The following is an 11,505-nucleotide window of genomic DNA, read 5'->3' as shown; positions in this document are numbered from 1 at the left end:
AGTATTTCAAATATGAAAAAGTACATTTTTATCATTAAATTTTGTTCGCGTATCCTGTTCTCAGAAAATATGAGAGGGACCGTCCGCACCAAACTGCCGCACGCTGGGGTTTTTTCGTTTTTTTTTTTTTTTTTTTTTTTGTGTGTGGAATGTGTAGGCCTATAGGGCCTACTTAAACAGTGAGTAAGCTGTCTTTTGTCAAAGCACTTTATCAACACCTCCGATAGAGCGCATAACTTCTCTGACGCAGGGTTTCCCTGTGTTAGGCAAGGAGCACGGGTTCAAAGGAGAGATACTTGTTTGTTTCTCTTTCTTTAACACTTCCGTGATTATACAGGAAAAAAAAATACTAATTGCAGTGGCACATGACCCCTTGTTATTTCTTTTATTCTCATATCTTGCAAGAACTTGCATGATTTTTTTTTTTTTTTTGCATGCAGTCTTTTGTCCCGCATTTCAGTTCTAAACGTGGCACAAACATGTTTTATAATCTGCAGCTATATCATTAAAATTAGTGTCATATTAAGAGATCATCATAATTGTATGTACACCACACACACACACACACACATTATATATAGGGCCTATATAAAATAATAATACATTGTAATATAAAGGAAAACTGTTGTCAATACACGTGCAAATCAAAACTTTTCTGCAATTAGGGCGTTAAATCCAAAATTCAGTGGTCATGCGTATGTATGCGTTGTAAGATTCGCATCTGATGTTTTATGTTCGTTTTTGACTCTCACTCTCAAGCCCATTCTTTCTTAATTCTTTGTGCCCATTTTTTTTTTTTTTCTATCGAAGGGCCTATTCTGGACGTTCATTGTGCATACATGGTACGTGATTTGCCTTGCTTTAGTCATTAGTTGTCGGCTGGTTTGCGGTTGGTTGTGATACATGTAGGTCCTATTGTGGCGTTAGTTGCGTGACATTGTGATACGAGGGCTAATTATGCATTTTCACATGGTTGGAATTGTGCATTAAAGAGCATATAGGCCTGTAATTGTTTCAGTACAAAGTGTACAATTCTTTGTAAATTAATTTTAACATACAACATTTCGTTTAGAACAGGGATTCCCAGCGCAGGAGGCCAAAACGTGTGGTTGACGAAAGTAATGGATGTCATATGTGGCAATTCGACCAACGACATAATTATCTTGCAATAAATACACAATCCAGTTAAATTATACGTTTTCCTAGATTGCTCCTAATCAACTCAAACGCCTAAAATACTCCAGAATTTTTTCCACTGAAGTCTGGATGTTATAGATAATGGGCCGATATCAAATAAAACGCCATGGATTAAAACAAACAAACAAACAAACAAAGCAGTGGCGATATATATGGTATGTTGGTACGATTTGTGTATGACCCGTCTTATTTTTTTTAACCAAATATTCTATTCAGCACCAGCCTCAATTAGTTTCAAAGTTAACTTTGAGGGAGTTTATCATTTCCCTCGTTGTTCAGATGGATCGTGCCGTCAATACCTTATTGTTGATACAACTAATATAGGGGCCCTATCACCCAAGGGGAGAGCTGTAAAGAGGCATGTAAGAACACCGAAGCCCAAATATATATGTGGATTGAGTGAAAGCAGCAATATCAATAGTAGAAGACATCAGTGAAGGTTCGAGAGAAATCGGACAATCGAATCAAAGCTATGAATTTGTAAAGTTTCGGCGCCATCATTGATGGATAAGAAGACCACTATAGTTCATGATATTATTTTGGACAATACAATGTATGAAAGAGAATATAAGAAGATTTTCACAAAATATCATTTTTCATGAATAGTACACATTCCATCGACTTGGTACTGACATTATAAAAAGGGTAATTTGATTTCCCCCGTCTTCTTAAGGAGGGAAGTCAAGTGCTCTTTTACTATGCTAAAAAGTGAAAATACATTGATTTTTTTTTGTGTATTTCATTTAAATTGTTGTCCATAATGACGTCACGACAAAAATAAACTGCATCTCTTCCCTCCAGAAAGTTTTCCTCCATGTCTTTTGATTGTTGAGACAAACTCAGTGGATAAAATCAGCTTTGAAACTTAGAGGGTAACTCACTATCTAATGCTGATGTGAACACATAACTACAGCCTGCAGGAAATCCTTTGGGGGAAATGTCAGCTTTATTTCAGATTTTGAGGTTCTGTTCAAAGGTCTACTGTTAGTTTTCAGCCAGACGCATAAAAGAAAAGTCCGTATTATGTACAACTTTTTACAGCTTATCACGTTAGGTCCTTTTTTTTTCTTTAATTTGTAGTGAGTATGAATAATATTGCTAGCACTCTTCATTCAAATGGATCGGGAGATATCTAGTGACGTGCAGTATATCGCACCAGAATGGCGCACAGCCAAAGAGATTTTCTTGGCGCAAAACGGTTTTATTATGTCATAGGCACTCTGAAATTATGAGACTCAAATGACTCATAACAGTTGCCAGGTGTAAATGTATCAATATTATACACACACACACACACACACACATACACATGCAAGCGTGCACATATGGACATGTGCACATACAAATCTGGGGGTTCCAAAGACTTTCAGGGAGACACTTCTGTTTTGCAGGCATCTCAATGGAGAAAGAACATTATGAATTACAAAATCAGGGCGGATTTTACCTTTCTTTCTTTTTATAACATGAAGGCGTATCTGATTATTCACCTAGCCTCCTGCAGACTCGGGTAGATCTGGCACCTCTGCATACACACATATACAATAGGGAGCTTTAGATTTGCGACGCGGACGTTTAAGACGACGTCGGGTTGCAAAGTAGCTTTAGATTACCCAGTGACGCAACCTACAAAAAGTAAAATGGCACCCCCAATGATCAGTGCACCAAGTAGCTCTCTGCGTCGTGAATTGAGTGGATGCGAAAATAGCCCGGAATGCACAGTGAAAACTCAGATGACGTGACATAAAAATAGATCAATTTTCATAAAAGATTTTCCGCATGCGCAGAAGTTTTTTTTACCCCATTCTAAACGCCCGTGTTGCAAAAATCTAAGCTCCCTAATATCACCCAATAGGAACAACATTCATTTCACTGAATTACAAAAAACATAGTGACAAATGACAGCAGGACATGACAAAGTTTAAATACCGTGACATATGTTTAGCTTTAATTAAACATTTGAATCTGGTAGTGATAGCCGGAATTCCCGCTTTCGAGTCTGTAAACGTAATAATGAATACATAATATCCCCCATTGATAATAATAAATACTAAGGAGATACATTCATGATGATTTGGTCTACGCTGTGTTCTGCCTCACAATTTCACTTTAAGTAGGCAGATTAGATCATTTCCATTGAGTATATATATGATATTATTTACAAGCTGGTCACATCTCTAAATCTGCAAATTCTAAATGCTTCCACACACTCTACAAGTCATGTCAAAAATTCGACTATTACTAAGATTGAGTTTGCAATAGGGCAGACTTATTGCAAAACTTTTGTTGAAAGAAAGAAAAAATTTAAGTGTAAAATGGAAGCAAGTTACAGTCTACTGATCAGTTTTCATACTCTCATAAAAAAGTAAAATCACAATTGAGATGAAGAAAAAATAGTTGCACAATTACATCACTTCGTAATTATCTTGAACTATGCAACTAATACTGTTACCAGTTAAAGCACTGTAGAAGGTAAGGGTATTAGAGGAATTGATATTTCATATTACACTATCAGATTCATGTATTTTACACTTCAGATCTTTATAGGTTACATCCATTAATAGAATATCAAAACAAACTTGTCAATAAATGCATAATAAACTAAAGTGAAAGATTTTTTAAAAGTTAACAACAGTTCTTTTCATCTTTTCCTTGCAAAAAAACCCCAACAAATTATTTGAGTTGACACAAATTTGGGGAGTAAATTATAAATCTGAATGTGTATATGTAGAAATAATATTCTTGTTCTATTTGAAGGGGCACAAATTAAATTGATAATGAAAAACAAGTGTTGGAGGGTAAGAAAAAAAAGACAAGAAAACTGAACATGAGCAGAGTACAGCCAACAGTGATACGAAGGAAACAATTAGTAATGAAGTCAAGATAAAAGTAGTCTTTGAAATTTCTGCTATTGCTGGATTAACTTACATGCTAAGTCAAAGTTTTTAGATAAACATGGGATGATAAAATCTATGACTTGAGGGCTAAATGTAATACTACATACAGATGCATGATCATTTGTAATATGTTACAGTCACAAATAATGCATTTCTTCTCAAAGTTCACTAATATGAACTTCCTTCCACACACAAAGGTGTGATTGCCGAATTAGGAGGTGAGCATTCCTTTTGTACAATCTTTTGTACAACATTTTACTCTTCCTCATTCTTACTTCTCATTCTCAAGAAATACTTAACACTACCATCTATCATTATATAAACACAACTCGAAGAAGGAGAAATTGTCAAAATATCATATCTGTACATGCAATTTCCTCTGTCACACGTAAAATGGCAAGATTTGCTGGCTGAGTATATGTGTAGTCACAGTAAACAACAATAATTACCAAGTACTTTCCTTTCTCTATAGAGAAGCTGTTCTTATTCTCCTTCCAAGCATATCAGAAATGTACAAGTTGTCGAGAACAAAGCAAAGTTATCACAATATCTATTTTCCTTTTCATCAGCAATGCACCCTCTCGTCCAAATAATAAAACAAACGGCGGTTGTACAATGTTCAATGCTATAGGTTTCAAATCGAGGGGCTTCAGTGAAAGGGGATAATAGAACTGTCATTTCTCATTCACCACCAAGGCTTGTCTCCTTTGTGGCTCTGAATGGATGACAAATTGCCTGGCTACGGCAATGATTTAAAGGACTGGGCACAGAAAAAAAAATAGCTTGATATTTATATATATAAAGTGAATAATGCATTTTAGGAAAGCTTAAGTCTCTAGGAATACGAATAATGAAGTTTCAGAATGTGAAAACTTCTCTACAACTAATCGCTGGTGCACTCCTCTCATAATAGGTGAGCATGTCGTCATGGAAGACCATTTATGGCAAAGAATGAGTCAATTATCAAATTGATAACTCTCATGTCATTCTACATACGATTGGGGAAAATATATACGCACACGGATCTCTGGCTGTAACAAACCACTGGGACAAACCAAATTTCTATTTTACATGTGCTTTTTATAATAGGGTGGAACAAAAACCCAGTAATCTAGAAAGGATTGTTCAAATTTTGGGCAAGAAACATTACTTTGTTAAAACAAGATATCATTACATCACCAATTTCGTGTAATGAGGGTCCACTACTTTACTGTCACAACAAAATTAATTTCATCATATTACATGGAATACAAAATAGTACACATCAGTCTGGAATCCAATGATGACATGGATGTGTTGGGACTAGTAAAGTATAAATATAGACATGGTAATTTGGTTCAAGGGACTATGGATTAAAAAGTTGTGGGGCTGTGTTTAACAGACATGCACTTGTTCTGCAATGTATTATCAGTTTCTGTTGACGTCTTTGTTACTTTCTGTTCCCCTTCTTTGCCTTGCATTCTCATGAGCAAAAACATATTTTGTCTTTGTGTCATCAAATGATCAAAAAGGTTATTGCATATCTAAGTACATCTGGCAAAAACACAAAGACATAATCTACAACAAGGCTAGTAAACCGTTTGAATACACAACTCCTGTCTTGCCAAAAGAATAGCAATTACAAGTACAATTATTCAAAATGAAGTCAGTAAATTTTCTTGGCGAAAAAAAAAGCACAGACAAGAAACAAAAAAGTCAACAAATTAAAAACTCAAAATTAAGGGTCATTTCTATCTTCGTAATGGAATGTCAGATGCATATGTAATCAGCGTAGTTGTCAGCATTACTGTTTAATTCTAGACTATAAAATATGCTGGAAAACTCACATGTATAGATCAGGTACAAGGTATGTTGGCTAATGAATTACTACGTTTGGTTAAAAAGTATCAAAATGTATGACAATGATCTGCATTAATCAATCATTTCTTGCTTCTATTTGCAGCTTGTCAACGAAACACCTTATCGCAGCAATAGAATCTTATGGTCCAGTCAGGTAGGTTGGAAAGGGCTGAGGAAAGATGAGTACAGCGCCCTCGTTGTTGAGCTCATATGACTCTTTGAGACATCACAATCTCGTTCCAAGAATGCAATCACCAGTCTGCAGAAAGAGAGTGAAAGGAATTCCTACATTTACAGGGGTTCAGAGACATGAATTATTGTAAACAGCATCTTCTCTATATCTTTAATTCTAAAAATGGGAATTAGACCCAAATATGCATGTTGATTGAGAGAACACAGGATTAGAAGGAATACATCAGTGACAGTTTGAGGAAAATCAAACGATTGATCAATTTAAACATTATGAATTTACACAGTTTTAGTGTAGCCATCGCTGGGTGAGAAGATTACAGTTTGTGATGCTCTATATGAAGAACAATATCAAGAACATATAAAAGAACATTCAACACATTTGCACTTTTCTAGCCTAATGATACAGCACTAGAGTATAGGTTGTATATAGGTTGACTTTCCTCTATCAGAAAGCAGGGGAATAATGCTACCCTTAACATTTGTCAGTAACGAGTCCAGGGAATGTGTACTTTTCATTAAAATATTTTGTTCAATATTCTTGATATTTTCTTTATATTATTCTTCATAAATGTGATGTCACAAATTGTAATAGTCTTCCTATCCAGCGATGGCTGCACTGAAAAATTAAAAAAATCATATCTTTCAAATGGATTGCCTGACTTTACTCAAACTTTATGACTGATGTGTTCTACCAATATTGCTGCATTAGATCAATCCATGTGTATATTTGGGTTTCATTCTCCTTTGAATATGCCCTATCACTTCAGGATAATAAAAATATCAAAAGCCAAGCACGCTTACAAAATTTCATGTATTCTTACCATTACCTAAACAAAAGCTGAGGTGCCAGTTGGGAAAAAATTATTAGTTGATAAATATACGAAATTATCATAAAGTGAAATCCATAATTCCAAATTTCAGCATGAAAAGTCCAGAAGTAACTTTGAGAGCAATTAAGCATTGCATGGCATGATCATACAGCTTCTTCCCCTATTTTTCTGCACTTGAAGTAACTGATTCACAAGGTTAGGGGTATATCATGTGCATTAGTTCTTTTCATCTATCCAGAATTCAAATCTTTCGAAGCCACTCTGTACAAATCCATATTCGGGCCATACTTGATTCTTCATACAAAATTTGTAGCCTAGGGAACAGAGCAAACATATTTTGACTATTTTAAGACCACTCCGTATGATTGACTTTAACCCCCATTCTCCAAGTGTTCTTACCTGCATCAAGGTCAACTTCAGTGGAACTTGTAAGGTGCAATTATTGTGCTCCACAATCAGCATCTCTGCGTTGCTGCTCACCCCCATCACCAGAATGGGCTCACCCTCTCTCAGCACAGGCTCAATGCACGACGAGTCTGTTGGGAGAAACGGTTTGCACTGATAAATGTTTTGTGTTTAATGCACCTCACCATGAGTGTTGAAACCACACAAGTTTAGGTCAATTTTCTATTCGTCTCTGTCTGTCTGTTTGTCTGTTTCTCAAAGTCGCCCTCCCTTTCTCTGTCTGTCTGTTTGTCTGTTTCTCAAAGTCGCCCTCCCTTTCTCTGTCTGTCTGTTTGTCTGTTTCTCAAAGTCGCCCTCCCTTTCTCTGTCTGTCTGTTTGTCTGTTTCTCAAAGTCGCCCTCCCTTTCTCTGTCTGTCTGTTTGTCTGTTTCTCAAAGTCGCCCTCCCTTTCTCTGTCTATTTGTCAGTCTATTTCTTCATACATGTATGTAGTTTGTATGTATGTACTGTATAAATGTGTATATGAATGTATGTTTGCATACAAGTTTATAATTTGAGTAATATAACATTTGAACAGATTGTCGAATTTTTATCAAGCATCACTAATGTGTACACCTGATGCTTCTGCATTCACTGAATACACACATACATTTGTCAGTAGTGAGTAGATGGTGGAGAACAATCCGTACCTGGTGAGTAGTCACATCCCATGATTCTTGTGTGGGGAAACCCCTTGCTTAGGTCTAAATGTCTCCTTGTTGGATGGTTGCTGGGTAGTGGGGGTGGGGTGTCCTGTTTGGGGAAAAAATATACGATATGAGGTTATGAAAGAATGATCAGAAAGCAACCACACACACGCAGTGAGAAATTTAAGGAAAAAAAAATTCTGCATGAGCTTCATAACATGTGAATATATATATATATATTATCTCCATATGGGCATTTTCTCTACATATGTGTGTGTCTATACGTAAATATGTGTTTATGAGAAGGACATACTGCCAGTATTCAGTGATTCCAAGGAAGTAGAGTGAGTGCATGAGAGGCAGAAAATGCATTCTGATGATCTGCAGTAGAAGCAGGGTCCCATCTCATAAAAGACATCAGGATAGCAACTCTTGCTAGAATGGCAACCTACCGTCGCAGCAGCCAATCGGTATAAGCAGGATTCTTATCATTACAACGACACTTGCCGTTGCAGCAAGAGTTGCTATCAAAGCAACATTTCATGACATTGGGCCTGGGTAACTAAGCACTTTAAACAGCATCTTAAATCAATACAGGCACTAAACCCACTAAAAAAAAAAGAACAACAACAACAACAACAACAAAGCACCTGTCATCATACTTCAAGGGATGGTACATTTTCGGTTTAGGTGGGGCTTTGATTTCCAATGTTTTTCAATGTTTATTTTTTGAGATAATTAGAAACCTGTCATGAAATAAGAAAGACCATAAATTCTAATAGCAATTCAAGGTTTATACGATGAAAATTAGCTTTGAAATGGCCGAGATATCGAAAATATAGTGATTCTAATAAAAGGTAGGGCCCACCTTTTATCAGGATAGCTTTGTTTTAATTTGTTTTTGGATATCTCAGCCATTTCAAACCCAATTTTCATCAAATAAACTTTGAATTCCTCAGAGAATTGTATGCTCTTTAACAATAACATTTCGTAAAGAAAGTGGTTACTATCATCTCACAAAATGTTAAAAGCTGCATTTTCATCTTTAAGCACTGTAAGATTCATCATAGTCTAACCTTGACAGTTTCGTTTACTCTGCTCTGCATCCTAGCTTTCTTGTGCTCAATGCTGCCGGAATCAGACTCCTCACTACCATCGGAAGAAGGAAGATGAATTCTGGAATAACAAAAAGGCAGTGAATATTCATTAGTCCATGATAGTTAATTAATATTTATATCACTTCATTTCATTTCCATTAAAAGGTTTAATACAATAATTGATACTTTTAATAGTTGAACCACAGTACGTGCACATAAACATATGGAATTTCATGATGCACTTGTTAACAGGTATGATTTAGCAATATCATAAAAATGATTGGTCTTTTAAGGGATGATATGTTTACAGAATTAGTCAACTCAGCCCTAGTTGGTCACTTTGCTCCTTCAGAGGATTACTGTAAAAACCTGAAAATTTTGCATGCATGAAACTTTCGCAAATTACACAAGAAGCCAAGATTCACAAAGGTAAAATGCACATTAATTTTTTTTTTCTACGCAATGCATTAAAAGCCAATGACAATTCACAAAAGTTTCATGCTACAAAAAAGGCTATCCCACGTTAATCCCACGTACCTCTCATACACAGGCTCACGGAAGGTGATCTTGGTCGGGTGTCGGTGGATAAACTCGCTGTAGGGCTGGATGTCGGAGGAAGACGAGGACGACGATGTTGACGACGAGGGCCAGTGGCGCCTTGCGAGCCAACAGCGCACCTTGGACTGCAGGAATCGGGCTGATGTGTCCCGGTGACCGTCCCTCACAGACTCCAATGCTTGCCTTGTCTCCTGGCTACATGCATGCAAAAATCAAACAAGCAGACATGAACAGTTAGAAAAAAAAAGATAAACAAGAAAAGCACTCTTAGATCACAGACCTCCACCAAGCAGCTCATTTCTACCCATATCAAGACATGCTGAAAATTGTCCAATCATTTCCCAATATAGAAGCCTTTTGTTACATCGTCGGCTTCTAGCTACGCGGCGCCTTGCCTGAGCAGATGATGCACTTCAGAGTGCATATGCAAACTTCTAATATGCGCACCTTAAACTCCCAAGTTCACTGACCCAATCTGCCAAAAGATTAAAAAATCCACAAAAATTCCCGTATCATTACCAAATGTCATTCATCTCTTACTTGTGTCATTATCAACTTTTTCTGCAAGTTTCATTCAAATCCGTTTGAGATTTTCTGAATTATTTTGCAAACAGACAAACCAACGCCAATGATCACTGAACCTCCTCCTTCCTTGGTGGAGGTAAAAAGTGCAAAATTAATTGATTAGTGTGAACACATCACATTCATACATTTCCCTATGAAATAAAGGATCTATATTTGGACAAACCCTCAAGCTAACTTGGTATCAAAACACTACTGAAATGATATGTGGTTTTGCATTACTTTTCATTTCCTTTGGGGTGAAAGTAAGTTTCTGAAACTGAGTTTACACCATGAAAACAGAGCGACTGCTGGAATAGATGCCCTTTGTATCTTATCTTGCACAAGCCATTGTGTGCAAAGGACCCTTGTAGTGAATCTAGAAATGCAACACCCTGTGAAAGCTAGAAACCTTAAGATTACTCTATAATGTTGGAGCTTGGTGAGTGTCTTTATGGCTGTATGTGACTGTCATAATGTAAAAGACGAAGAAGAAAAACAAGGATTTCTACTCATCAGAAGATGCAAAGAGACTTTGGCAACTAGCCAGTCTGATAACTTCTAAAAATGATTCCTGGTGCAAGCATTTCTCTGAGATTCTGAAGGACTAAGTAAAGTGATCACTACAATTATCTGAGTTTCTCTATCAATGAAAAGACAAATTACCTGAAAAAGGTTTGCTCAACTGCAATTATGTGAGTTTTTCTATCAATGAAAAGACAAATTACCTGTAGAAGACTCGCTGATCGCTGAGGAGCCACTTGTTCTGTGAGCTGCCCGATCCAATGAGTTCACATCTCCTCATGATCTGATCTAGTATCACCTGCATCAAAACATGTGAAAAAAAAGTAGTCAATTACACACAGAGCAGTCCTGTATTAGATAGGATACATGAACATGTGAATAGCTCAGTTACAAAATAATGGTTAGCATCACAGATTAAGACTTTGGTATATGAGAGGAGGGGAAAAAATCTGGACAAGTGAGGGCACTATTTACTAACCCGGCACTGTTCTCTCGGGGGAATGCGTCTATCCCGCGGCTGGAGCATGACAAAGTACCGCTTCACGAAGTCCACGATGGCAAGATAATGGGGATAACCTGCAGATGAATATCAAAAGAATGAGAAAAGTTATTACACTGTGGATTCACCTCAAGCATAATTGTATGTACCTACCCCCAAGTCCAATATACCTAATCTTATTTCAGTCATTATTTTCACAATGTTGACCTGCAAATATGCTGT

General features: G+C 36.7%; 1 protein-coding gene across 1 annotated transcript in view; it reads right to left on the bottom strand.

The window, feature by feature from the left end:
* Positions 1 to 3,145: 3,145 nt before the first annotated feature.
* The window catches only part of LOC140232070 (unconventional myosin-X-like), a 37,091-nt gene continuing 28,731 nt past the window's right edge, over positions 3,146 to 11,505 (bottom strand). Inside the window, exons 16-22 of the mRNA XM_072312221.1 lie at positions 11,263 to 11,360; positions 10,988 to 11,082; positions 9,678 to 9,893; positions 9,120 to 9,219; positions 8,047 to 8,149; positions 7,352 to 7,488; positions 3,146 to 6,189 (exon numbers count right to left, since the gene is read on the bottom strand). Of these exons, the coding sequence (XP_072168322.1) occupies positions 6,157 to 6,189; positions 7,352 to 7,488; positions 8,047 to 8,149; positions 9,120 to 9,219; positions 9,678 to 9,893; positions 10,988 to 11,082; positions 11,263 to 11,360 (782 nt within the window). The 3' untranslated portion in view covers positions 3,146 to 6,156. The remainder of the gene's footprint in view (positions 6,190 to 7,351; positions 7,489 to 8,046; positions 8,150 to 9,119; positions 9,220 to 9,677; positions 9,894 to 10,987; positions 11,083 to 11,262; positions 11,361 to 11,505) is intronic.

This window comes from Diadema setosum, chromosome 8 (genome assembly GCF_964275005.1).
Source record: "Diadema setosum chromosome 8, eeDiaSeto1, whole genome shotgun sequence".
NCBI lineage: Eukaryota > Metazoa > Echinodermata > Echinoidea > Diadematoida > Diadematidae > Diadema > Diadema setosum.
Note: the sequence above shows the minus strand (reverse complement) of the source record. Positions and strands in the feature narration are given on the sequence as shown.